The sequence below is a fragment of the Erinaceus europaeus genome, chromosome 16, assembly GCF_950295315.1.
Source record: "Erinaceus europaeus chromosome 16, mEriEur2.1, whole genome shotgun sequence".
NCBI lineage: Eukaryota > Metazoa > Chordata > Mammalia > Eulipotyphla > Erinaceidae > Erinaceus > Erinaceus europaeus.
Genome location: NC_080177.1, coordinates 476,718 through 504,068, shown reverse-complemented (window position 1 = coordinate 504,068; position 27,351 = coordinate 476,718). Strand labels below are relative to the sequence as shown.

At 63.0% G+C, this 27,351-nt stretch overlaps 1 protein-coding gene across 2 annotated transcripts; it reads left to right on the top strand.

Annotated features, from left to right (window-relative positions):
* Positions 1–27,069, top strand: CCDC33 (coiled-coil domain containing 33). Of its 2 annotated transcripts, none has more exons than XM_060174230.1 (19): positions 1–269; positions 836–999; positions 2,866–2,999; positions 4,097–4,206; positions 5,126–5,248; positions 5,768–5,859; positions 6,633–6,744; positions 10,589–10,718; positions 11,293–11,423; positions 13,397–13,468; positions 17,463–17,630; positions 21,523–21,679; positions 21,854–21,942; positions 22,386–22,508; positions 23,579–23,669; positions 23,940–24,061; positions 25,611–25,697; positions 25,918–26,085; positions 26,921–27,069. In XM_060174230.1, exons 1-19 carry the CDS (start codon positions 252–254, stop codon positions 27,014–27,016), a joined length of 2,187 nt encoding a protein of 728 aa, XP_060030213.1. In that variant the 5' UTR covers positions 1–251; the 3' UTR covers positions 27,017–27,069. The 2 variants fall into 2 exon arrangements, with proteins under 2 accessions (XP_060030213.1, XP_060030214.1); XM_060174231.1 differs by having other exon boundaries at positions 4–269; positions 833–999; positions 25,918–26,031.
* The last annotated feature ends 282 nt before the right edge of the window (positions 27,070–27,351 follow it).

Below are 27,351 nucleotides of genomic sequence, written 5' to 3'. Positions count from 1 at the left end.
GGGCTACTGGGGGCAGAGGGCCCACAGGGGTGGAGGACAGCTGCTGGGCGACTGGAAGAGAGACCCCAGAGGTTCCGCTCTCCCTGTGACCTCACACAACGTTGCCTGGAGACGCTGGACGCTGGCGCTGACCGTGGGGGCTTCCACAGGCCCGCTCAGCTGGGCCTCACTGCTGGGAAGTAGCCCCCCCTCGAGTGACCCCCAGCGCCCTAGCCCCAGGCCACTGACCTGCCTGCCAGGAGGTGTCCCACATGGGCCGCAGAAGGAAGGTGAGGTCCGGAGACTGAGCCTGGGCCTCCAGCTGGGAGTGCACAGCACAGGCTGGAACACCCCGCTGAGAGCTGCACACCTGAGTGCCACTGCCCCCAAGCTCGCTGCCCTCTAGCCCCCTTCAGGGCTCCCCAGCTCTACCTCCCACAGTCCACCTGGCAGGATGGGGCCTGCATGTAGGGGGCTCTTCTAAACCCTTAATTGGCCATCTCTCCCCAAGGACCACAGACCTGGAGGCTCTGGCCTGCTTCAGGCCTGGCAGGGAGGGGATTGCACAGGTCAGGGGCCAGGCCAGGCATGGGGACAGGGGTGGGCTGAGGAGGCAGGACTGGCGGCAGGCTGGGGCAGTGGTCATCAGGATTGGGGCAGACACAGGGACTCAGCCCTGCCCGTCTCCCAGTGACCGCCCCTTGTGAACAGTGGGCACAGCGCCCAGAATCTCCTGGAGGCCCTGGGAACATCCGTGAGGCTCACCGGACAGAGGAGCAGAGGCAGTGGCAGGGTCCTGGGGGGCGTGAGGGGAGGGGACAGTCCCCATGGAGGCCCAGCCCCATCTTCTTAGCAGGTTGCCGAGGACCCGGGGACCCCCAGGAGTACCCCTCCGGGGGCAGAGCCCCAGCCCGGCCACCTGTCTGCCTCTAACATGGAGACTGTTGTGGTCACTCTGCACGGGGCCACCAACCTCCCAGCCAGTGTGGACGGCTCTGACCCCTGGCCCTACGTGGCTGTGTGAGTAGCCCGACCCCAGGTGTCTGGCCCTGTGCCCCGGGTCCCCTGCAGAGCCTGCCTGCCCTCTGCCATGGATAGGTGACACCAGGAAGTCGGGACCAGGACACCCCACACTGTGCCACACAGGCCTGTCCAGCTGTGGACCCAGCTGCTGAGGAGACCCCCTGGCTACAGCTGGACCCCAGCCAGTCAACCCGTCCGGGCTCCTACAGGCAGCCTGCTCTGCCAGGCCAGCACTGCCTCCTGCACATTCTCTGCACACGCTCACACACGCTCACACACACATGCTCATACACGCTCATACATACATGCTCACACACACATGCTCACACACACACTCACACACACATGCTCACACATGCTCACACACGCTCACACACACACGCTCACACACACACACGCTCATACACACACACGTTCACACACATGCTCACACACACACGCTCACACACATGCTCACACACACGCTCACACATGCTCATACACGCTCACACACACATGCTCACACACGCTCACTCACACACACACTCACACATGCTCACACACACGCTCACTCACACACGCTCACACACATACTCATACACACGCTCACACACACATGCTCACACACACGCTCACACACATGCTCATACACTCACACATGCTCACACACACGCTCACACACACATGCTCATACACTCACACACACTCACACGCTCACACGCATGCTCACACACATGCTCACACACATGCTCACACGCTCACACACACATGCTCACACACATGCTCATACACACACGCTCACTCACACACATGCTCACACAAACACACACATGATCACACAAAGCACACACATGCTCACACGCTCACACACTCACACATGCTCACACACACATGCTCAAAGCACACACACATGTTCACACACTCACCCATGCTCACACACACACACACACACATGCTCACACACTCACACATGCTCACACAGGAGGCCTTGGGTTTGAGCTAGGCCCTGACTTGCTCCCTGGGTGGGTGTCTCCCCTTCTCTGCCTGCCTCTCTCTCTCTCTCTCTCTCTCTCTCTCTCTCAGGAGAGCCACTCAGAGCCGCTGGGGACGTTTGTCCGCAGGCTCAGTCCTGGCAAACGCAGACCCCAGGCTGCTTCCACATGGCTCCGGAGCCCCTCCCTGCTGAGTCCTCAGAATATCCTGAGAGATTTCCTCTTGGGGTGCAGCTCAGTGGGGGCCAGCACCCAGGGCTAGTCGCTCGCTGGGTCCAGGCTGCTGAGGACATCTATGGCTTCCTGAGAGGAGCCGGTGGGCAGGCAGAACTGGGCGGCTCGCCGCCCGACTGGGGAGGGGGACATGGTGAACACCCCCTCCCCAGGGGCACAGCCCTCCCACAGAGGGGAACTCACAGGAGCTGGCGGAGCTTGGCCCGGGACACGCTGGCATCCCTCTGCAGCTGGGGCAGCCTCCATCAAGGGCCCGGCAGCCAGCACAGCAGAGGCCCTGGCCACTGGAGGGCTGGTGGGCAGCACAGGCCTTGCAGGCCCAAGGGAGGGCCCTGTCTGAGCCCGGCACCACGAGCACCATGAGTGTGGACAGAGCTGGGTCTCTCCCTCTGGAAGGATGTAGGACAGCCCTGTTCCAGGGGCTCCCCTGGAGCAGGAGGGAGACGGCCCCTGCATAGCCTGCGGAACCCCCCCCAGGTGCGGCCCCACGCCCGTCCTTGGTGGGGACCCTATCTACCGTCTGCTCACCGCCTAGGGTCGGGGTCGCCTCGGGTGTCCAGCAGGCAGGCCTGGTGTCCCCCGGTCCTGGGGTAGGTGACAGGGCCTGCACTTTCTCCCAGCACTTTTCCCCAGACCCTCTGACCCTGCCCCCACCCAGGAAAACCTCAGCGGAGGAAGACCAGAACCTTAGTCCCGAGGCCGTGACTTCTGAGAGCGCAGTGCCCACCAGGACCCCCGTGTGGGGCGAGAAGGTCAGCGTGAATGTCCCGGCCGAGGACGCAGGCACGGAAGGTGAGGGCCCCTGCGTGGATGTGGCCTGTGGTGCCCACAGGACCCAAGGGAGTCCTGGCCCTTGGGTGTCTACAGCCCTGTGGGCATGAGTCTGCACACCTGCAGTGTGTGCACACCTGTGTGTCTGTGTCTCTGTCTCTGTCTGTGTGTCTGTCTTTGTGTCTATCTCTGTCCTGTATCTCTGTTTCTGTGTTTCCATGTCTCTGTGTCTGTGTCTCTACGTGTGTCTCTGTCTCTGTGTGTCTCTATCTCTGTGTGAGGGGGTTGCCTGGAGGGAGTTGTGAGGAGGTGGCCTGGCTATCTGCCGGGAGGGACAGCACGTGGTGGGTGGTGGCAGGGCTGCTGGCAGGCACCCCTGAGTGGAAAGGGCTGTTGGAAGTGGGGTTGCTGTGGTGACGGGGAGGCTCCTGGAAGCGCAGGCCTTGGGCTGAAGCCCTGTGTGGGGGCTGTGTGCCCAGCAGGGGCCGGGGGCCGACGCTGTGTCTGCCACAGGTGGGGGCTACGCCTCTCAGTGCAGCTTGGCCGGCGGCCGCAGTCAGTGAAGTGGACGCGGCACCGGCTGCTGCGGGGCCCTGGGGACTCAGCAGACAGACGGGGACCTGGGAGGGGGCGGCCGCACGACGCAGTTGGGCACAGGCTCAGGCGGCATCTGCGGGGTAGGGGTGGGGGGCACCTGCTGTTGGCACTGCTGGGACCAGGCCAGCTTCTTGGGGAAGTGCTGGCTTTCTGTCCAGGATGGTGCTCCAGTCACTAGGCCTGAGGACCTGGGTTCGAGCCCCAGATCACACAGGCAGGGAAAGCTTCAGGTGGAGAACAGTGCTGCCCCCTCCCAGTCTCCACCCGCTTCTGAGGGGCAGAGAGCCAGCAGGACTGGCACATGGGAGGGTCAGGGGAGCAGGTCCCTGTGCCCGGATGCCGCAGGGACAGGGAGCTCCGGGGACTGGGGAATGTGGGTGTCAGGGCCTGGCACTGCCAAGCACTCCATCTCTCCCCGTGGGTGTAGACAGGCGTCTGGGTGTGAGGGAGTATGACGTCCTCCCTGGAGACAGTGTGGGTCTCTGGCTCCACCTGGCCGACCTGTAGCGGGTCCCCGGCAGATGTGGTCCTCAAGGTGCTGGACAAGAAGACCCAGGAGGAGCTGCTGAGCTTCCGGCTGCCCGTCAAGTACCTGCGCATCTTCCACCCCTACCACCTGGAGCTGGTGCAGGTGGGCGCCGCTGGGTGGCTTGGCCAGCACGGGCAGCACATGGGCCCGGTGCCCTCCCTCCAGTGGGCATGGGGCAGGGCCCGGGGACCCTTCAGGCCCCAAGCATTTCCACGTCTGAGCGGGCAGTGTGCCCGGGGCTCCCGGGCAGGCGGGGGAGCCTGTGTCCCCTCAGTAAGGTGACGGGTGTGGCATGGGCCCCGCACCACCCCCTGGAGGGCATCACAGTCACCACCTGGTTCCCAGGCTGACCGCCTCAAGGCAACAGCATCTTTGCCCACAGCACAGACATCTGCCCTGCCAGCAGCCTGTGAGGGCTGCAGAGCCCGCTGGACGCACCAGCCCTCGCCCTCACCCTCGCCCATTTCCCCACTGGACCACAGGTGCACCCAGGACCCCTCCTGTGGGCAGCTTCACACGACACTGTGGTGGGGAGTCCCAGGTCTCCAGCCCAGGCTGACCAAGTGCCCCCCACCGTCCAGTGCCCTGCCCATGGCCTGAGCCTCTATGTCTTGCTAACTGCCCCTCCGCCATCCAGGGACCCCACCCTGTCCTCTACCCTGCCCCCCCACCCTGAGGAGCCATGCACCCACTCTGAGCCCGATGGCCTTCCTGGCCGCCTCCCACCTGGCCCTGACCACCTGGCCACCTGGCCCTGGCTTGGCCTTTGCTTCTCTGCCCCTGGGGAAGCTCAGGGCTCGGCTGTGCCAGGGCAGGGGCAAAGCCCTGTGGACAGGACCCGTGGACAGAGTCCATCGGACAGGGCCTGACTGCTACATTTGGGGTCCACGCAGCCCTGTCCCCCCCCCCCAGCTGCCCAGGTTGTGGCAGGCGGAGGGCTGGAGGCTGGGGGTCTGGGAGCAGACATTGGGGGCCCCAGGGTACAGCGTGGGGCTAACGGCCGGCCTGCTCATGCCCCCAGCCCTCCTCACCCGGGAAAGCCGGCCAGGACGCCCCCCAGGACGGTGCCCGCCTCTATGCCACCGTGGAGCGCAGGGGCGGCTTCCTGCCCCGCTATGTAGGCAGCGACCACCTGGCGCTGGAGGTGAGGGGCGGAGCTGGGGGCGGGGCATCGGGGCGGCGCTGGGGGCGGAGCATCGGGGCGGTGCTGGGGGCGGGGCATCGGGCGGCGCTGGGGGCGGGGCATCTGGGCGGTGCTGGGGGCGGGGCGTTGGGGCGGGGCATCGGGGGCGGCGCTGGGGGCGGGGCATCGGGCGGCGCTGGGGGCGGGGCATCGGGGCGGTGCTGGGGGCGGGGCATCGGGGCGGTGCTGGGGGCGGGGCTGTTTACGGGCGGGGCCGCGGTGGGCGGGGCCGCGGTGGGCGGGGTCTCCGGGGCCCGCGGGTTGCTGCGGGGCTGTAGGAGGGAGTGGGGCGTGGAGGGCAGAGAGACAGGCTTCTCCATGGGACAGGGGCCTTCGCTGTGACCCCTGACCCCGACCCCAGACACAGGAAGTCCTGGGAAGCCTGACTTAGGGGGCTCTCCCCGGCCCTTCGTGGCCCCCCAACCCCGCACCCCGCACCCCGCGGCCGTGGGGGCTGCTGCTCAGGGTCCCCGTCCCCAGGTTTTCCTGCGGGGCATCAATGAGCCCCTGGCCAACAACACCCAGCCCCTGGCGGTGGTGCTCCGCGTGGTCCCTGACTACAAGAGCTTCAGGCGAGTGGATGTGTGGGGACTCGGGGGACACGGGGGGAGACGGGGGAAATGGGAGACATGGGGGGACACGGGGGACACGGGGGCACAGCAGAGATGGGGAACACGGGGCACGGGACATGGGGGACACAGGGGACACGGGGGGCACGGGACATGGGGGACACGGGGGGCACAGGGGACATGGGGGACACAGGGGAACACGCTAGGACACGGGGGGACACGGGGGACACGGTGGGGACACAGCTTCCAGGCTCTGACTCGGGCCTGCTGTCCTCCCCACAAACTGCCACAGCCCCTGAGGGTCAGTTCCGCCCTATCCGGCCCTCCAGGTGCTGCGGGGGCTGGCCCCCATGGTCCCCTGTCCCCCAGCCTCCCTGTCCCACCCCTTGACCCTGTCCCCAGGGTCATTTCTGAAGCCCAGTCCTACCCCTCACCCCTCACCCCTTCTGGGGCCCCTCCTGTGGGGTCTGTGACACTGGGAGGCTCGGCCATCGGTCACCATGCTGGGTCCTCCCTGGGGACTTAGTAACTGCACCTCTGGCCTTCGCTCTCTGCCCCGGGGACCCTACTGGTGGCCCCAGACCCAGGCAGCAGCTGAGGGCGTCCAGTGACACATGTACAGACATGGGCGTGTGCACCGCGTGTGTCTGCACATGTCTGCCTGTGGCGTGTGCACACACATCGCCGGGTCGCGGCAGGGCTGGGGTGGGTGGGGGCACAGGCCCTTTCTGGGGTGCGGCCCACAGGTCCCCGCTGACCTCATCCTGGCCCTGCAGGGACAGCCAGGACCCCTCGGCCAGGGGCCTGCCCCTCACCTCGCTCACCTTCCCCCTGAAGTCTGTCATGAGCTTTGACGTCCCCCAGCTCAGCCAGAGTGGCTTCCCACAGGTACCTGCTCCTCCTCTCACAACTGGCTCGGACCCAGGACTGCCCCCCCTCCCCCCGCCCCTCACCTGCTCACTTCCTCACTCACCAACCTACCTCCTTGTCACCCTCTGCTCGCTCACTCACTCGTTCATTCATTAATTCATTCACGCACTCATTCACTCACTTGTTTACTCTTCACTTACTCATTCACTCACTCACTCACTCACTCATATATTCACTCACTCATTCACTCATATATTCACTCACTCATTCACTCACTCACTCATTCACTCACTCATTCACTCACTCACTCATTCACTCACTCACTCATTCACTCACTCACTCATTCACTCACTCACTCATTCATTCACTCACTCAATCACTTACTCATTCACTCACTCACTCACTCATTCATTCACTCATATATTCACTCATTCACTCACTCACTCATTCACTCACTCACTCAATCACTTACTCAATCATTCACTCATTCATTCATTCACTCACTCATTCACTCACTCATATATTCACTCATTCACTCACTCACTCATATATTCACTCACTCATTCACTCACTCATATATTCACTCATTCACTCACTCACTCATTCACTCACTCACTCAATCACTTACTCAATCATTCACTCACTCATTCATTCACTCACTCATATATTCACTCATTCACTCACTCACTCATATATTCACTCACTCATATATTCACTCACTCATTTACTCACTCATTCACTCTCATATATTCACTCACTCATTTACTCACTCATTCACTCTCATATATTCACTCACTGATTTACTCACTGATTCACTCACTCATTCATTCACTCATTCACTCACTCATATATTCATTCACTCACTCACTCATATATTCACTCACTCATTCACTCACTCACTCATTAACTCACTCATATATTCACTCACTCATTTACTCACTCATACACTCACTCACTCATACACTCACTCACTCATACACTCACTCATATATTCACTCATTCACTCACTCACTCATATATTCACTCACTCATTCACTCACTCATATATTCACTCACTCATTCACTCACTCACTCCTATATTCACTCACTGATTCACTCACTCATATATTCACTTACTCATTTACTCACTCATTCACTCACTCATTCATTCACTCACTCACTCATATATTCACTCACTCAATCATTCACTCACTCATTCATTCACTCATTTATTCATTCATTCAGTCACTCATTCATTCACTCATTCACTCACTCATATATTCACTCACTCATTCACTCACTCACTCACTCATATATTCACTCACTCATATATTCACTCATATATTCACTCATTCACTCACTCATATATTCACTCACTCATATATTCACTCACTCATTTGCTCACTCACTCATATATTCACTCATTCACTCACTCACTCATATATTCACTCACTCATATATTCACTCATTCACTCACTCACTCATATATTCACTCACTCACTCATATATTCACTCACTGATTCACTCACTCACTCATACACTCACTCACTCATATATTCACTCACTCATATATTCACTCACTCATTCACTCACTCACTCATATATTCACTCACTCATTCACTCACTCACTCATATATTCACTCACTCATTCACTCACTCACTCATATATTCACTCATTCACTCACTCACTCACTCATATATTCACTCACTCATATATTCACTCATTCATTCACTCACTCACTCATATATTCACTCACTCATTCACTCACTCACTCATATATTCACTCACTCATTCGCTCACTCACTCATATATTCACTCATTCACTCACTCACTCACTCATATATTCACTCACTCATTCGCTCACTCACTCATATATTCACTCATTCACTCACTCATATATTCACTCACTCATATATTCACTCACTCATATATTCACCTACTCACTCATATATTCACTCACTGATTCACTCACTCACTCATACACTCACTCACTCATATATTCACTCACTCATTCACTCATATATTCACTCACTCATATATTCACTCATTCACTCACTCACTCATATATTCACTCATTCACTCACAAACTCATATATTCACTCACTCATATATTCACTCACTCATATATTCACTCACTCATTCACTCACTTACTCATACACTCATATATTCACTCACTCATATATTCACTCACTCATATATTCACTCACTCATTCACTCACTCATATATTCACTCATTCACTCACAAACTCATATATTCACTCACTCATATATTCACTCACTCACTCATATTCGCTCACTCATTCACTCATATATTCACTCACTCATATATTCACTCATTCACTCACTCACTCATATATTCACTCACTCATATATTCACTCACTCATATATTCACTCACTCATATATTCACTCACTCATATATTCACTCACTCATTCACTCACTTACTCATACACTCATATATTCACTCACTCATATATTCACTCACTCATATATTCACTCACTCACTCATGTATTCACTCACTCATTTACTCACTCACTCATACACTCACTCACTCATATATTCACTCATTCACTCACTCACTCATACACTCACTCATATATTCACTCATTCACTCACTCACTCATATATTCACTCACTCATATATTCACTCACTCACTCATACACTCACTCACTCACTTATTTATTCACTCATTCACTTGCTTTGGCTCTCACCGCCCCCCCCCCCCCACCCACACACACAGTCAGGGACTTGGCAGCTGAATCTCTGGGACCCAGGTCATCTCCAGGGTGGTGGGAACTCCAGTCTGGGCAGCTGGGTGTCCCCAGCAGGGGTGCGTGAGCCGGTGATAGACCAGCAGGGACGAGAGCCGCCACCCTCAGCAGTGGGCCAGGCAGCCCCTGGCAGTTGTGGGTGGGTCACCCTGGGCCACACCATGCAGCTGGGGCTGCATTTTGGGCTGTGGTCTCCACAGTGAAGCTGTCCCGGGCAGGCGGGGGCTGGGGTGGGGGGGATGGGGCGGCCCCTGCAAGCCCAGCCTCTGCTGAGAGCCAGGTCACTGAAGCAACAGCCACAGCCCAAGGAGACCCTGGGGACTGGCTTCAGCAAACCAGTCCAGGGCTGATTTCCACAGGGGCTCCTGCATGGGCTTGCACCTGGGCGGGGGGGCACGACCCCATCAACTGGGGGGGCAGGACCCCATCAGCTGGGGAGCAGGACCCCATCATCTAGGGAGCAGGACCCCATCATCTGGGGAGCAGGACCCCATCATCTGGGGGGCAGGACCCCATCAGCTGGGGAGCAGGACCCCATCATCTGGGGGGGCACGACCCCATCAACTGGGGGGCAGGACCCCAGCTGGGGGGCTAGCCATTTCAGGCAGTTTGGGCAGCTCAGCTGTGCCATCCATGGCTGTGTTTCTCAGGACCACCCCTGCGCCCCCAGCAGTGTGGCCTCTGGCAGGTGGCTCAGCTCCTTGACCGTCCCCTCCCCCACCTGGTGGCTGGAGAAGCTGAAGGGAGGGGTGGCACCTGCTGAACCCCACCTAGTGACCAGGCTGCCCTAGAGGGAGTGGTCAGGGGACAGATGCGGAGCACGGGGTGGGAGCGGTGGGAGGGGAGGGCCCTCAGCCTCATCCCTGCCTGTCCCTGTCCCTGTGCCTGTCCCTGTGCCTGTCCCTGTGCCTGTGCCTGTCCCTGTGCCTGTGCCTGTGCCTGTGCCTCACTCTGTGGGCTCCTGCTGAGGGGTCTCAGGCCCCTATGGATCTCACTGGCTCTAGCTCCCTGCACCGCTGTTACCTGCAGGGCCCTGGGCAGACCAGCCCCCTGGGTGTCAGCCAGGTGGCCAGCTCTCATCCTGTGCCCTCGCCCTCCCTGCCCCCAGCTGTCCAGGCCCGGAGGGCCCCCAGCGCTGCCCATGTGGAACCAGTCCTTTCTCTTCCAAGGCCGAGATGGGGCCACCGACTTCTCAGGAGATGCCGCACTGGTGCTGGAATTCTACCCTGTGTCCTCTAGTACGGGGCCAGGGCAAGGGGCAAGGGGCAGGGGACACGGGGCAGGGGACACAGGGCAGGGGGCATGGGGCAGGGGACACAGGGCAGGGGACATGGGGCAGGGGACATGGGGCAGGGGACATGGGGCAGGGGGCATGGGGCAGGGGACACAGGGGGGGCAGGAGACATGGTGGGGCGGGGGACATAGGGGTGGGGGCATGGGGGGTGGGGGTCATGGGGGACAGGGGGGAGGGGACATGGTGGGGCAGGGGGCGGGGGACATGGGGGACGGGGGCAGGGGACATGGGGGACATGGGGGGCAGGGGACATGGGGCAGAGGACATGGGGGACAGGCGACATGGGACTCATGGGCCTGAGGTGGGCGGGGGACAGGGGCACCAGGGACACTCGGTGCAGGCATACAGCCACAGCAGGGCTCGGCCAGTGTGCAGGGTGCACGGACGCAGCGGGGGGGCATGGACCTGGTCCAGGGGATGGGCAGAGCGTGTGGCCAGGTCTGGGGTCTGGTGTTGTGGACTGCGTCTGGGGGGCCAGGGGCTTGGTGGTGTGCTCCTCAGCTGCCGTTCCCCCCCAGTGCGGGGCGTGGAGCCCTGGGCCCTTGGCCAGCCCCTGGGCATGTCTGTGCTCCCCCTCCGGGACCGCCTGGCCCACAGGATGCTGTCGGGGGACCCCCGCGGGGTGCACGTGGAGAAGCTCCCCATCATTGTGAGTGCCCCTCCACCCCTGTCCCTGCCGGCCTCCTAGGTGGCAGGGGGCTGGACTGACGAGGGCACAGGCTGCTGACCACCCTGGCCAACTCTGTCCCAGGCTCTGTCCCAGGCTGTGTCCCAGGCTCTGTCCCAGGCTCTGTCCTAGGCTCTGTCCCAGGTTGTGTCCCAGGCTCTGTCCCAGGCTCTGTCCCAGGCTGTGTCCCAGGCTGTGTCCCAGGCTGTGTCCCAGGCTCTGTCCCAGGCTGTGTCCCAGGCTCTGTCCCAGGCTCTGTCCCAGGCTCTGTCCCAGGTTCAGCCCCAGGCTCAGTCCCAGGCTCTGTCCCAGGTTCTGTCCCAGGCTCTGTCCCAGGCTCTGTCCCAGGCTCTGTCCCAGGTTCTGTCCCAGGCTCTGTCCCAGGCTCTGTCCCAGGCTCTGTCCCAGGCTCTGTCCCAGGTTCAGCCCCAGGCTGTGTCCCAGGCTGTGTCCCAGGCTCTGTCCCAGGCTCTGTCCCAGGCTCTGTCCCAGGTTCTGTCCCAGGCTCTGTCCCAGGCTCTGTCCCAGGCTCTGTCCCAGGTTCTGTCCCAGGTTCTGTCCCAGGCTCTGTCCCAGGCTTTGTCCCAGGCTGTGTCCCAGGCTCTGTCCCAGGTTCTGTCCCAAGCTCTGTCCCAGGCTCTGTCCCAGGTTCTGTCCCAGGTTCTGTCCCAGGCTCTGTCCCAGGCTCTGTCCCAGGTTCTGTCCCAGGCTCTGTCCCAGGCTCTGTCCCAGGCTCTGTCCCAGGTTCAGCCCCAGGCTGTGTCCCAGGCTGTGTCCCAGGCTCTGTCCCAGGCTCTGTCCCAGGCTCTGTCCCAGGTTCTGTCCCAGGCTCTGTCCCAGGCTCTGTCCCAGGCTCTGTCCCAGGTTCTGTCCCAGGTTCTGTCCCAGGCTCTGTCCCAGGCTCTGTCCCAGGCTGTGTCCCAGGCTCTGTCCCAGGTTCTGTCCCAAGCTCTGTCCCAGGCTCTGTCCCAGGCTCTGTCCCAGGTTCAGCCCCAGGCTGTGTCCCAGGCTGTGTCCCAGGCTCTGTCCCAGGTTCTGTCCCAGGCTCTGTCCCAGGCTCTGTCCCAGGCTCTGTCCCAGGTTCTGTCCCAGGTTCTGTCCCAGGCTCTGTCCCAGGCTTTGTCCCAGGCTGTGTCCCAGGCTCTGTCCCAGGTTCTGTCCCAAGCTCTGTCCCAGGCTCTGTCCCAGGTTCTGTCCCAGGTTCTGTCCCAGGCTCTGTCCCAGGCTCTGTCCCAGGTTCTGTCCCAGGCTCTGTCCCAGGCTCTGTCCCAGGCTCTGTCCCAGGTTCAGCCCCAGGCTGTGTCCCAGGCTGTGTCCCAGGCTCTGTCCCAGGCTCTGTCCCAGGCTCTGTCCCAGGCTCTGTCCCAGGCTGTGTCCCAGGCTCTGTCCCAGGCTCTGTCCCAGGCTCTGTCCCAGGTTCTGTCCCAGGTTCTGTCCCAGGCTCTGTCCCAGGTTCAGCCCCAGGTTCTGTCCCCGGCTCTGTCCCAGGCTCTGAGGAATGAGAGCTACAGATGGTCTGCATTCTCCTGGGACTTGGGGGTCTTGCTGTGGAGTCCCAGTTCAGGGGCAGGCATGGACGGCCATGAGTCATGCCTGAGGGACAGGCTTCACCTAGTGTAACCCCGGCCCCTGCATCACCCACTGCCCATCACCACTGTCCCCACTGTTCCTGTGTCACCCTTGTCCCTGTGTCACCCCTGTCCCTGTCACCCACTGTTCCTATGTCAACCCCTATTCGTGTGTTACCCCTGTCTGTATGTCACCCCATGTGACCCCCTGTCCCTGTGTCACCCCATCCCTGTGTCACCCTCTGTCCCCCCTCAGAAACCTGAGTCTCCCTGACAGACCGTAGCACATGCTGCAGGCCCAGAGGCCCGCCTGGAGGGGGTGGCGGGTCCCCTGCATGATGGCTGAGGCAGGAGGCAGCTGCCAAGAGGATCCATCCCTCTCTCCAGGACACCGCGCTGAGGACCCAGAGTGGGGAGACGCCCACGGTGGACCTGTTCCTCCAGCTTCTGTCTTCTCAGGTGAGGCTGTGGGGACGGGGGGCAGGGTAGATGCAGTCCCTGACCTCAAAAGCTCCAGGCCCCTTCAGACCTGTCCTTGAGGGGCTACAGGGTGGGCTGCTGCTTTGGGGGGTTAGGATTAAGGTTAGAGCAGGGAGGGAGGGAGGGAGGGGAGGGCCCTGGGCAGTCCCAGCACTCCCTCAGCTGTGCTGGGGCGCAGGGTGTCAGGGTCCAGCCCCCACCTCACCTCGGGCCTGGCTGTCAGCCGCCTCACCCCTCAGGGGCACCCTGCTTCTTCCCGCCTTTGCCCGTCCCCAAAGGTCCACTCTGTCCGTCCCTCACACCCCCCTCAGCTAGCGGGCACGTTGGACCCCGTGGCCCCCATGGCCTCCTGCCTCCTGCCCCCCTGGGGACATGGTGCCAGCTGACCCGCCTGCCCTCGCCTCTGCTCCGGCCTCCCGGCCGTTGGCAACAGGCAGGCGGGCAGGGCCGAGCTGCCCACTCGGGTGATGAATTATTCAGCCGACTGTGCTAAGTGCAGAATTAATCCCCTTCTTCCAGCTGGCGGCCTCACTAAATCATCCCTCCCAGCCATGCGGGGATGGGACGCACATTCATTCAGCTGTGCGTTTGATCTGGGCTGCTCCCAGCCCCCCCACGGGCGGCTGCAGAGACCTTCTTAATGGATTTCTGAGAAGAAAAGGGAGGGGGCTGGGGGGGCTGCAGCCCAGAGCCACGTGGGCCACTGCGCGCACGCACAGACACCCAGCTGTGTACACGTGACTGCACACGCCTGCGTGTGCCTGATGCAGGCACACGGCTCACACATGGCTATACACACCTGCACACACACACCTGCACATACCTGCACACACCTGCACACACACACACCTGCACAACACACCTGCTGCACACAACCCTGCACACACACACCTGCACACACACACCACACACACCTGCACAAACACACACCTGCACACACACCCCTGCACACACCCCTGCACACACACCTGCACACACACCTAAACACACCCCTGCATGCACACACCTCTGTACACACACCTGCACACACACACCTGCACACAACCCTGCACACACACACCTGCACACACCCCTGCATGCGCACACACCTGCACACACACACCTGCACACAACCCTACACACACACCTGCACACACCCCTGCATGCACACACCTGCACACACACCTGCACACACACACCTGCACACAACCCTACACACACACCTGCACACAACCCTACACACACACCTGCACACACCCCTGCATGCACACCTGCACACACCTGCACACACACACCACACACACACCTTCACACACACACGTGCAGATTGAGGCCGGTCCCTGATAGCACTGGTTGCACACGGAAGGTGCCCATCTTTGGGCCAAGACCCCCGTGGGGATGCAGCTGAGAGGGGCCCAGGGAGGGGGTGAGGGAGGGTGGGGTCTGCAGGTGCCAGCTGGGCTGGGCCCCCCCACCAGGAGTCCTCCCCCACCCTACCCTACCCCATTCTGGAACCTGGGTACTGGGGCCCAGTGTTTGCAGCTGGGGAGCGTGCGCCACCCACCTGCCAGACCCACCCTCAGCCTTCAGCTGGGGTCTGAGCTCTGGGGAGCCCCCAGCCCCAGGTGTGAGAGGTGGGCAGTGGATGGGGCCATGCAGCCCACCCTAAGGAGGTCAAGCTCCCTGTGGGCCAGCTGATTCCTTACCCCTGGCCCCCCACCCCTGGCCCCTCTGGTCTCCCAGCCCCCCAGCCCCTGCCCCCCTGCTCCCTGGTCACCAGTCTTCTGACCACCCCCCCAGACGAGGCAGACCCTAGGGCCCTGGGGGGCTGTCTGAGCCAAGGTCAGTGAAGGAGATAAAGACCCTCAGGGGATGACAGAGGTGTGGCTGATGGGTGGGGCTCATTACTGCCCCCAGCCCCCCCAGGCCCTTATCACAGGATGGCTGGGGGTGTGGGGGTGTCAGACTCACCCTGTTAGCTAGCTAATGAGCCCCACATCTTTGTTAACCAGGGTTTGTCCATCCCTGTGCTCCCTGGGGAGGGCTCAGCCGATAATTGAATTAAGAGCAGGCAGTGGACAGCAGGTGCACAGTGCCCTAATTGCTGGGGTGGCTGGGCCAGGGGCTGGGGGAGCCTGGGCTCTTGGCTCCCCTCTGCGAGCAGCGTGAGGGGTGGGGCTGGGAGGGGCCCTGCCTGGACCTTAGGTGGCCTTCAGGCTGGGGGGCTGGGAGCTGAGGCTGGGGGGCTGGGAGCTGAGGCTGGGGGCTGAGGCTGAGGCTGGGGGCTGAGGCTGAGGCTGGGGGCTGAGGCTGAGGCTGGGGGCTGAGGCTGAGGCTGGGGGCTGAGGCTGAGGCTGGGGGCTGAGGCTGAGGCTGGGGGCTGAGGCTGGGGGCTGAGGCTGGGGGCTGAGGCTGAGACTGGGGGCTGAGGCTGAGGCTGGGGGCTGAGGCTGGGGGCTGAGGCTGAGACTGGGGGCTGAGGCTGGGGGCTGAGACTGGGGGCTGAGGCTGAGGCTGAGGCTGGGGGCTGAGGCTGAGTGCTGAGGCTGAGGCTGGGGTGCTGATAGCTGAGGTTTTGGGCTTAGACTGAGGCTGGGGGCTGGGGGCTGGGGGCTGGGGGCTGAGGCTGAGGCTGAGGCTGGGCCTGAAGCTGGGGCTGGGGGCTGGGTGCTCTGCTGGGGGCCTCCCTGCTGGCTGCCGGCCTGGGTGACAGGTGGTGACGTGCCCATGCATCCCTGCTGGCTCTCTAGTGGGTCCCCTGTCACTGTGCTAATGAAACAGAACTGCTGATGGCCACGTGCTGCAGTGGGGCCACTTGTCAGGCCCTGGTTGGAGGGTGCTGAGTGCAAAGCCCTGAGGAGCTGGGGGACTGGGGGTGCTGAGTGCAGAGTCCTGGGAGGCTGGGGGACTGGGGGTGCTGAGTGCAGAGTCCTGGAGGTCTGGGGGTGCTGAGTGCCGAGCCCTGGGGTCTGGGGCAGAGTAGGGGGCTAGGGGCTGGCTGAGCAGTGGGGTGGGGGTGGGGCTGCATGGGGCTGGCACAGGCAAGATTTCACACCCAAGGCCCTGCCCACCCCCACTTTCCTTCTGGACATGGTAATCAAACACCTGAAACAATTTTTTCAAAATCAACACACTTTTTAATTTAAAAATGAAAAAATCCCCCAAGGGGTTTGTAAGGAACACAGTTCCTGACACAAGGCGGCAGGAGGAGAGACCACCCAAGACCCAAGGGTGGGCCTGCTCGCTGAGAGGACTGCAGGGGACTGGGACCAGTGCTGTGGGACTCAGGGCTTGGAGGCTGGGTGCTGTGCTCAGTACCCCTGGCCTCAATGGCTGTGGTGTGAGTTCTGGGGTTCTAGGGCAGCTGGGTACCATGTCTGGGGACAGAGGTGACTCTGGGGGACAAAGGTGACACTGTGGGGATAGAGGTGACTCTGGGGGACAGAGGTGACACTGTGTCAGGGACAGAGGTGACACTGGGGACAGGTTATTCTGGAGGACAGAGGTGACACTGTGTCAGGGACAGAGGTGACTCTGGGGACAGAGGTGACACTGTGTGGGGGACAGAGGTGACTGGGGACAGAGGTGACACTGTGTCAGGGACAGGTGACACTGTCTGGGGACAGGTGACTCTGGGTGACAGAGGTGACACTGTCAGTGACAGAGGTGACTCTGGGGGACAGAGGTGACACTGTGTCTGGGGACAGGTGACTCTGGGGGACAGAGGTGACACTTGGGGACAGAGGTGACACTGTGTCTGGGGTACAGAGGTGACTCTGGGGACAGAGGTGACACTGTGTCGGGGACAGAGGTGACTGGGGACAGAGGTGACACTGTGTCTGGGGGACAGAGGTGACTCTGGGGACAGAGGTGACACTGTGTCTGGGGAAAGGTGACTCCGGGGGATAGAGGTGACACTGTGTCGGGGACAGGTGGTGTCAGGAACAGACATGATGCTTTCTTGGGTCCCATGGCCAGTCTTACTCCCTTCCAGAGGCCCGAGCGCTTTCTATCACCCAGCAGCAGTGCTGAGCTGCCCAAACTGGACTCCAAGCTCCTGGACCAGCATCTGGGCTCCATCCGCGAGTCCCGGGCCCCCAGCAGCTCTGACTCCAGCAAGCCCCACTCCCCCACGGCTGCAGACCCCAGGGCTGTAGAATTGGTGAGTGTCCCCACCATCCACACACTTCCTAGGGCTTGGGCCCTGATGTCCCTGTCATGCATGGGGGGTCAGACCACCAACTGCCCCCCAGGATGCCTAAGGCCTCACAGTGTCCTCTCCCACTGGGCTCCCAGGGACACTGCTGGCCCTGAGGACTGGCGGAGGGTGTGATGGGCCTCCTCCCCCGGCACCTTTGCAGCCCCCAAGGGTGAGGGCACTGCTGTCACTGACCGCATGCCCATGGGACAGGGCCCCCCTGCCAGCCTGGGGTCCCCAGCCCCCAGGAGCTCCAGGTGTCCCCTGGAAGGGTGAAAACAGAAGTGCTGCCCAGCCTGGAGAGTGTCCCCTCCCCCACCCAGCACCCCCAGCAGAAGTGTGGGAAGTCTGGCCCCAGCGTCTTACGGACGGAAGGCTCAGTGGACATGGCTTGGTGCTTGCTTGCAACTCATGGGAGGCGAGCTTGGGGTGGGGGCTGGAATCTTCCTCCCACCATGAGAGTCGGTGGTGATGGAAGTGATGATGGACAGTTCCCAGTGCCAGACAGAGCTGGCCTGGGGACACTGGACATCCCCCATTCCTGGGGACACTGGACATCCCCCATTCCTGGGGACACTGGACATCCCCCATTCCTGGGGACACTGGACATCCCCCATTCCTGGGGACACTGGACATCCCCCATTCCTGGGGACACTGGACATCCCCCATTCCTGGAGACACTGGACATCCCTCATTCCTGGGGACACTGGACATCCCTCATTCCTGGAGACACTGGACATCCCCCATTCCTGGGGACACTGGACATCCCCCATTCCTGGGGACACTGGACATCCCCCATTCCTGGAGACACTGGACATCCCCCATTCCTGGGGACACTGGACATCCCCCATTCCTGGGGACACTGGACATCCCTCATTCCTGGAGACACTGGACATCCCCCATTCCTGGGGACACTGGACATCCCCCATTCCTGGGGACACTGGACACTCCTCATTCCTGGGGACACTGGACACTCCCCCAGGTCTGGGGACACTGGACACTCCCCCAGGTCTGGGGACACTGGACACTCCCCCAGGTCTGGGGAACACTGGACACTCCCCCAGGTCTGGGGACACTGGACACTCCTCATTCCTGGGGACACTGGACACTCCCCCAGGTCTGGGGACACTGGACACTCCCCCAGGTCTGGGGACACTGGACACTCCCCCAGGTCTGGGGAACACTGGACACTCCCCCAGGTCTGGGGAACACTGGACACTCCCCCAGGTCTGGGGACACTGGACACTCCCCCAGGTCTGGGGACACTGGACACTCCCCCAGGTCTGGGGACACTGGACACTCCCCCAGGTCTGGGGACACTGGACACTCCCCCAGGTCTGGGGAACACTGGACACTCCCCCAGGTCTGGGGACACTGGACACTCCCCCAGGTCTGGGGACACTGGACACTCCCCCAGGTCTGGGAAACACTGGACACTCCTCCAGGTCTGGGGACACTGGACACTCCTCATTCCTGGGGACACTGGACACTCCCCCAGGTCTGGGGACACTGGACACTCCCCCAGGTCTGGGGACACTGGACACTCCCCCAGGTCTGGGGAACACTGGACACTCCCCCAGGTCTGGGGACACTGGACACTCCTCATTCCTGGGGACACTGGACACTCCCCCAGGTCTGGGGACACTGGACACTCCTCATTCCTGGGGACACTGGACACTCCTCATTCCTGGGGACACTGGACACCCCCCCCCAGGCCTGGGGACACTGCGCAGCCCCACTCCCATCCCCTGCACACAGGACCCAGTCCCCAGAAGCAGGAGTTGGGGGGCTGAGTGAACCCCAGCTTGGCTCAGCCCTCTGGACAGAGGTTCCTGGGCCAGGAGTCTGGGGTCCCCCACCCCACGTCCCCTGAGGCCCACAGTCACTGTCACAGCCTGTGGAGGACATGAGGAGGGGCTGAGACAGTGGTCCATGGAGCCCCCCTGCTCTGTGCCCTTCTGTGGGGGGGGTCTGTGGAGGAGGACCCCGACTCCCAAGAAGTCACGTCCTCCTTTCATTGCCCGGCCAGGCGGCAGGTGGGGGCACTCCTCCGGCAGCTCTGTGTGGACCCCCCATTAGTGATGAGGCCGCTAATTGTGTGTTTCCCCACGTCCACACACCATTCATGAAAGATTCATGGCCGCCGAGACCCAGCAGCCCAATCGATGGGCCAGCATTCTGCTCCTACACCCCGACTCCGCGGGCATGCTGGGCAGGGGCGGGGCTGGGGGGCAGGGGGCTGGGGGAAGGGGGCTGGGCAGGGGCAGGGCTGGGGGGGGCACATAGGGCAGGGGCGGGCCTGGGGGCAGGGGGCTGGGGGAAGGGGCATGGGGAGCTGGGGGATAGGGACATGTAGGGCAGGGGCTGAAGGGCAGGGGACTGGGGGGCTGGGGGCACATAGGGCAGGGGCGGGGCTGGGGGGCAGGGGGCTGGGGGACGGGGGCACATAGGGCAGGGGCGGGGCTGGGGGCAGGGGGCTGGGGGATGGGCTGGGGGCATGTACGGCAGGGGCTGGAGGGCAGGGGACTGGGGGGCAGGGGGCTCATGGGGAAGGGGCAAGGGGGCTGGGAGGCAGGGGAGGGGTGGCTGGGCTGGAGTCAACGGGCTTATGGGGCAGGGGAGGGGGCTGGAGGGACAGGAGACTAAGGCCAGGGGGCCCGGGGGTCGGGGGGTGGTTGAGGGACTGGGCAAAGGGGACCTGCAGGGCTGTGGGGTGGCGGGGCTGGGGGCTGGGGAGGGGCGCGGGGGCAGGAGGCGGAGCAGAGTCGAGGCAGGAGGGCACACAGGGTGGGGTGGGAGGCAGGGGTGAGGGGCTAGGGAGGGAAGGTGGGGGACCTGGAGGTCAGGAGGACCATTGTGCTGGGGGTGGGGGAGCGGGCCCGGCACTGTGGTGCCTCCACGACCCAGCTGCACCCAGTCCCGCGCACCCTCCATCTCCCTAGTCCTCGCCCGTCGCCGGGGGTCTCACCCCGCTATGGCGGGGCCCAGCGCAGGGCAGCGGTAGTCCGGGAGGCAGGGCTGGGGGCCCTGGGACGGCTGGTGGCCCCTGAGGCCAGCGCCCGGAGGCTCTTGGTCGCCAGGCAGCCTTGTGTTGTGGCAACTGTCCCCAGGCCTCCCTGCAGGCAGAGATGGGGGACCCGGCCCCCCCGGCCGCCGTCCCGGGCCCCCCGTCCTCGCCGTCCGCCCCCCGCCCCATGGACAGCCACTCTGTAAGTGCCCTGGCAGCTGAGAGGACGGCGGGCGGAGAGGGACAGTGGGTGCTGAACCGGGCTCCAGGGCTGGCCACCCCCCGGAAGCCCGCCCGCCCTGTGCTGCCACCCCAGGGTCCAGGTCCCCGTCTGCAGGGGCGGGGGCAGGGGCAGTCATCTGGGGTCACAGCAGACAGGAGGGCAGATGCCCACCCAGCCTGACCGGCCAGCGCCTGATGGGGGGCATGGGCATGGCTGTGAGGAGACAGGCCTGAGGGGCAGGTTGGGGGTGTCCTTCAGCCCCTCCGCGCCCTCTGCCCCCAGGTCTCCCCCAGCCCCCTCAAGCCCCTGTAGCCCGCTCTGTGGGGGCCGCCTGCCCTCTGGTGTCGGTTATGGGAACTGCAAGGCAGGTGCAGGGGCAGAGCTCTGCTCCCAGGTCCCACCTTCCCAGGCCCACCTGCACCCCACAGCCCTCTACAGACAGCCTCTAGCCTGACCCCGCATCCCCACCTGGCCTGGGCCCACCTGCCCACATCCCCACCAGGCCCCTCTGAGCCATAACACAGTCGTTCTCATAGGGACGAGGGGACCCTGAGCCTGGCAGATGGGGTGGCCTCCACACTTGGGTGCTGTGGGTGGCCTGGGGGCTCAGCTCTGTGCTCACACAGGACCTGGCCAGGTACCGGAAGGCCATGCACAAGATGGCAGAGGACCTGCTGGCACTGCGAAGGCGGGCGGACTCCCTGGAGGAGGAGAACCAGCTGCTGCGTTACCTGCAGCAGGGGCTCACGGGGGTTGAGGACCCAGGTGTGGGGAAGCATCTGGGTGAGACGAATGAGCGTTCTGGAGTGTGGGGACCAGAACTGGGGCAGCACCTGTGTCAGGGGCCCAGAGCTGGAGGGCAGGAACTGACCTGGGGCTAGCCCTTCCCCCACAGGGCCCTTCTCAGAGTGGGGGTCCTGCCCCCATGGGCTGACTCAGAGCCCCCTGACCCCACAGAGTCCATGAAGAAGCAGCTGGCTCAGAGTGAACTGGACACCAAGATGTTGAGGGACCGTGTCCAGCAGCTGCAGAACCAGCTTATCCGGGTGAGCAGGGGCCAGGCCCAGGGAGCAGGACCCCCAACACCCAGGGAGCAGGGCCACCAAGGGAGCAGGTCCCCCAACACCCAGGGAGCAGGGCCACCAAGGGAGCAGGTCCCCCAACACCCAGGGAGCAGGACCCCCAACACCCAGGGAGCAGGGGCCAGGCCCAGGGAGCAGGACCCTCACACCCAGGGAGCAGGGCCACCAAGGGAGCAGGACCCCCAACACCCAGGGAGCAGGGCCACCAAGGGAGCAGGTCCCCCAACACCCAGGAAGCAGGGCCACCAAGGGAGCAGGACCCCCAACACCCAGGGAGCAGGGCCACCAAGGGAGCAGGACCCCCAACACCCAGGAAGCAGGGGCCCCACACCCCATGAAGTAGGCCCCTCACACCTTGGGGTCAGCAGTGACCCCGGGTCAGACTGCTCCCACCCCCCACCCCCCAGAAGAACGACCGGGAGAAGCAGCTGCTGCAGCTGCTGGAGTCACAGCCCAAGGGTGCTCGGCACCTCCAGGACCAGATGCAGAGGACGCGGGAACTGGAGGGGATTGTGCGGCAACAGGAGAAGGTGGGGGGGGGGGCTGCGAGAGGGTCCAGACGTCGCAGGGGAAGGAGCAGAGGTCACAGGGCAAGGGAGCAAGAATGAGGGGCTGAGGCTCCCAGAGGGGACCCCATCAGCCTGCCCTTGGAAATTTACCCCAGCTGCCCTCACCCCAGCTGACATCACCCCTCCCGCTGCCCTCACCCAATCTGCCCTCACCCCTCCCACTGCCCTCACCACCAAGCAGCCCTCACCACCCAGCCTGGACTCAAGCCCCAGCCTGCCCTCACCCAAGCTACCCTCACCCCTGGATGCCCCCACTACCCAGCATGCACTTACCTCCAGCCTACCATCACCCACCAGCCAGCCCTTAACCCCCAGCCTGACCTAAAACCCCAGCCTGCTGTAAACCCCCAGCTGCCCTCACCCCTAGCTGCCCTCACCCCCCAGCTGCCATCACCCACCCACTGCCCTCACCTCCAGCGGCCCTCACCCAGAGCTGCCCTCACCCCCAACCGCCCTCACCCCCAGCTGCCCTCACCCCCAGCTGCCCTCACCAACCCAGCTGCCCTCACACCCAGCTGCCCTCACCCCCAGCTGCCCTCACCCCACAGCTGCCCTCACCCCCAGCTGCCCTCACCCCCCAGCTGCCCTCACCCCCCAGCTGCCCTCACCCCCAGCTGCCCTCACCCCCAGTAGCCCTCACCCCCCAGCTGCCCTCACCCCCCAGCTGCCCTCACCCCCAGTAGCCCTCACCCCCAGCTGCCCTCACCCCCAGCTGCCCTCACCCCCAGCTGCCCTCACCCCCCAGCTGCCCTCACCCCCAGCTGCCCTCACCCCCCAGGTGCCCTCACCCCCCAGCTGCCCTCACCCCCAGTAGCCCTCACCCCCAGCTGCCCTCAACCCCCAGCTGCCCTCACCCCCAGCTGCCCTCACCCCCCAGCTGCCCTCACCCCCCAGCTGCCCTCACCCCCAGTAGCCCTCAACCCCAGCTGCCCTCAACCCCAGCTGCCCTCACCCCCCCAGCAGCCCTTACCCCCAGCTGCCCTCACCCCCCAGCTGCCCTCACCCCCCAGCTGCCCTCACCCCCCCCCCAGGTGATCCAGCGGATGGAACAGGTGCTGGAGGGGCAGCTGAGGGAGAGGGGTGCCCCCGTCCTGGGCCGACTGCAGGAGAAGGCAGGTGGGGGTGAGTGCACCCAGGGTGTGGGGGGCAGGACACCCGAGCAGCCAGCACCATCTTCTGGCCATGGGGTGGGCACCCAGCAGCCAGTACCATCCACGGTGCTGCTGGCCAAGCCTGAAATACAGTGACCCTCGGGGTCAGAGACGCACCTACCATCGCTGGGAGCAGAGCTCTGGGGGCAGGCGTTGGCAGGGCAGGGACGGGGCAGGAGGGCCCTCCAGACACCCACGCAGCCTCCCATTCTTGGGGAGCACACGACCCTGTACCCCCCAGGGCAGCAACTGCCCCAGGAGCTGTACTCCGTGCTGCTGGCTGAGAACTCCCGGTTGCGGGCAGAGCTGGACCAGACCCGCCGGTCCTCAGCCCCCATAATCCTGCAGCAGCAGGCCCTGCCGGTAAGCCCCCAGCATAACCCTCAGGTGTAGCTCCCAGCAGATAACCCTCAGGTCTGGCCCCCAGCATAACCCTCAGGTGTGTAAGCCCGAGGTCTGTAATCCCCTCTAGCCATTAAGCCCCTCAGCCTGTAAGCCCTCCCACCTTGTAAGCCCCCCAGCCTATAAGCCCCCCCAGCCTGTAAGCCCCCCCAGCCTGTAAGCCCCCCCAGTCCTATAAGCCCCCCCAGCCTATAAGCCCCCCCAGCCTGTAAGCCCCCCCATCCTATAAGCCCCCCCAGCCTGTAAGCCCTCCCAGCCTGTAAGCCCCCAGCCTGTAAGTCCCCCCAGCCTGTAAGCCCCCCAGTCTTTAAGCCCCCCCAGCCTATAAGCCCCCCCAGCCTGTAAGCCCCCCAGTCCTATAAGCCCCCCAGCCTGTAAGCCCCCCCAGTCCTATAAGCCCCCCAGCCTGTAAGCCCCCCCAGGCCTATAAGCCCCCCAGCCTGTAAGCCCCCCCCAGGCCTATAAGCCCCCCCAGCCTGTAAGCCCACCCAGCCTATAAGCCCCCCCAGCCTGTAAGCCCCCCCAGTCCTATAAGCCCCCCAGCCTGTAAGCCCCCCCAGCCTATAAGCCCTCCCAGCCTGTAAGCCCCCAGCCTGTAAGTTCCCCCAGCCTGTAAGCCCCCCCAGTCTGTAAGCCCCCCCAGCCTATAAGCCCCCCCAGCCTGTAAGCCCCCCCAGCCTGTAAGCCCTCCCAGCCTGTAAGCCCCCAGCCTGTAAGTTCCCCCAGCCTGTAAGCCCCCCCAGTCTGTAAGCCCCCCCAGCCTATAAGCCCCCCAGCCTGTAAGCCCCCCCAGTCCTATAAGCCCCCCCAGCCTGTAAGCCCCCCAGGCCTATAAGCCCCCCAGTCTGTAAGCCCCCCCAGTCCTATAAGCCCCCCAGCCTGTAAGCCCCCCCAGGCCTGTAAGCCCCCCCAGCCTGTAAGCCCCCCCAGCCTGTAAGCCCCCCAGCCTGTAAGTCCCGCCAGCCTGTAAGCCCCCCCAGTCTGTAAGCCCCCTCAGTCTGTAAGCCCCCCCAGCCTGTAAGCCCCCCCAGCCTGTAAGTCCCCCCAGGCCTATAAACCCCCCCCAGCCTGTAAGCCCCCCCAGGTCTATAAGCCCCCCAGCCTGTAAGCCACCCCAAGGCCTGTAAGCCCCCCCCAGTCTGTAAGCCCCCCCAGCCTGTAAGCCCCCCCAGCCTATAAGCCCCCCCAAGGCCTGTAAGCCCCCCCAGCCTGTAAGCCCCCAGCCTGAAGCCCCCACCCTGGCTGTTACCCCCCACCCCGGTAGACCCCAGGGAGCTGGGCACAGGAGGCCCGGCTGAGGATGAGGAGGTGAGTAAGGAGATGACTCTCACAGGGTGGGGTGGGGGCGCCCAGCATCCTGACAGGAGGGGGCCCAGGCCTTGGGAGCTGGGAGGGGCCCCTGTTCAGGGCAGTCCACAGGAGGATGTGGGGACATGGGGGCACAAGGACACAGGACACTGGCCCCAGCTCTGGCCGCGGCCCCACGGCACTGTGCTCCACTCCACTCCAGGACCTGCTGGGCCCGGCATCAGACAAGCTGAGCCTCCTGGCCAAGCTCGAGCGAGCTCAGAGCCACATCCTGACGCTGGAGAGCCAGGTGAGTGGGCGCAGGCCAGACGGGCGCCCGGTCAGGGGTCAGCCGGCCAGACTGCAGAACAACTGGGAGACCCCACCAGCCACCCCGGCCTCTGGCGTCCTTCAGACCCAAGTTTCCTGCCCCAGAACAGGCCCTGGAGGGGAGGCCATCACCGGCTGTCCCCACCCACACCCATCCGACCCAGTCTGTCCCTACCTGTCCCCATGTCCCGCATCCACAGCTGGAGGACTCTGCCCGCCGCTGGGGACGGGAGAAGCAGGACCTGGCTACCCGGCTGCTGGAGCAGGAGTACGGCCTGGCCCCCGCGCAGCACACTAGCACCCATGAGCTGCCCGTGAGTGACCCCGCCAGGGGCCTGGGGGTCGGGAGCCCTCAGCACCCTGTGAAGGTCCTGCCCCTACCTCATACCAGGTGTGGGGGTGGGGGCGTCTGCTCAGGGGGCTGGCTCCCTGTGACCCTCCTGGCTCCAAAGCCCCAGGACCCCCACAGATTGGCAGAGAAGCCCAGGCCTTTGAGTCCAGCCCGGGGCCCCTAGTCCCCCCAGCAAGACAGCCAGGGCCCCAGACCCCTCCCCAGCAGAACAGCCCGGGACCCTCTGCCCCATACAAGGCAGCTAGGGCCCCCCAAACCCTGGGAAGACGGCGGGACCTCCAGCACCCCCAGAACCCTACTCGGTGTTAGCCGTCTCCTGAGCTCACAGAACTTGAGCAGATCTGGTGGTGGGAACTGTGTGGAGTTGTACCTCTCTTATTCTATGGTTTTGTCAGTGTTTCCTTTTTATAAATAAAATTAAAAAGAAAAGAGCTGGCAGAGATGGTAGTGGAGGAGGGCGCAGACTGAGCTGTAATTCTAGAAACTTCTTTTTTTTAAATATATATTTTCCCCTTTTGTTGCCCTTGTTGTTTTTTATTGTTGATGTGGTTATTATTGTTGTTGTTATTGATGTCGTCATTGTTAGATAGGACAGAGAGAAATGGAGAGAAGAGGGGAAGACAGAGAGGGGGAGAGAAAGACAGACACCTGCAGACCTGCTTCACCGCCTGGGAAGCGACTCCCCTGCAGGTGGGGAGCCGGGGACTTGAACTGGGATCCTTACGCCGGTCCCTGCACTTTGCGCCACCTGCGCTTAACCCACTGCGCCACCGCCCGACCCCCTAGAAACTTCTGAGACCAGCAGGCCCCAGGGGTGACAGGCAGACACCCGTCTCTCTCTATCCCTGCAGAGCCCCGCCACCCACCCCCCAAACCAGGGACGACTCGTGAAGCAGGACCCCCTGATGCCCAACATGGAGACCCAGCCCCCGCACCCTCAGATCTGAGCACCCCCATCTGGCCACTGGAACTGCCCATCCATTAAACATCGCAGCACTCAGTCTCTGCTCCTGGCGGGGAGGGTGTTATGTGAGGGGTGGGGGGAGCAGGCTCAGGCCCTCTTGACCTCACTCCTGGCCTGGGGCTGCACCTTCCAGATCCCAGCTGCCCAGAAGGGGCCAAAGCACAGGTCTCTCCAGCCCCTTCCAGACCCTCCAGAACCTTCCAGAACTTTGGAGGAAGTGACCCCCCCAGGTGGCAGGGAGTCTGTCCCCAAACTGTCCCACCCACTGCCTCCCCACTGCTCCCTGGGGGCACTGAGGCCTGGCTGTGTCTGAGTGAC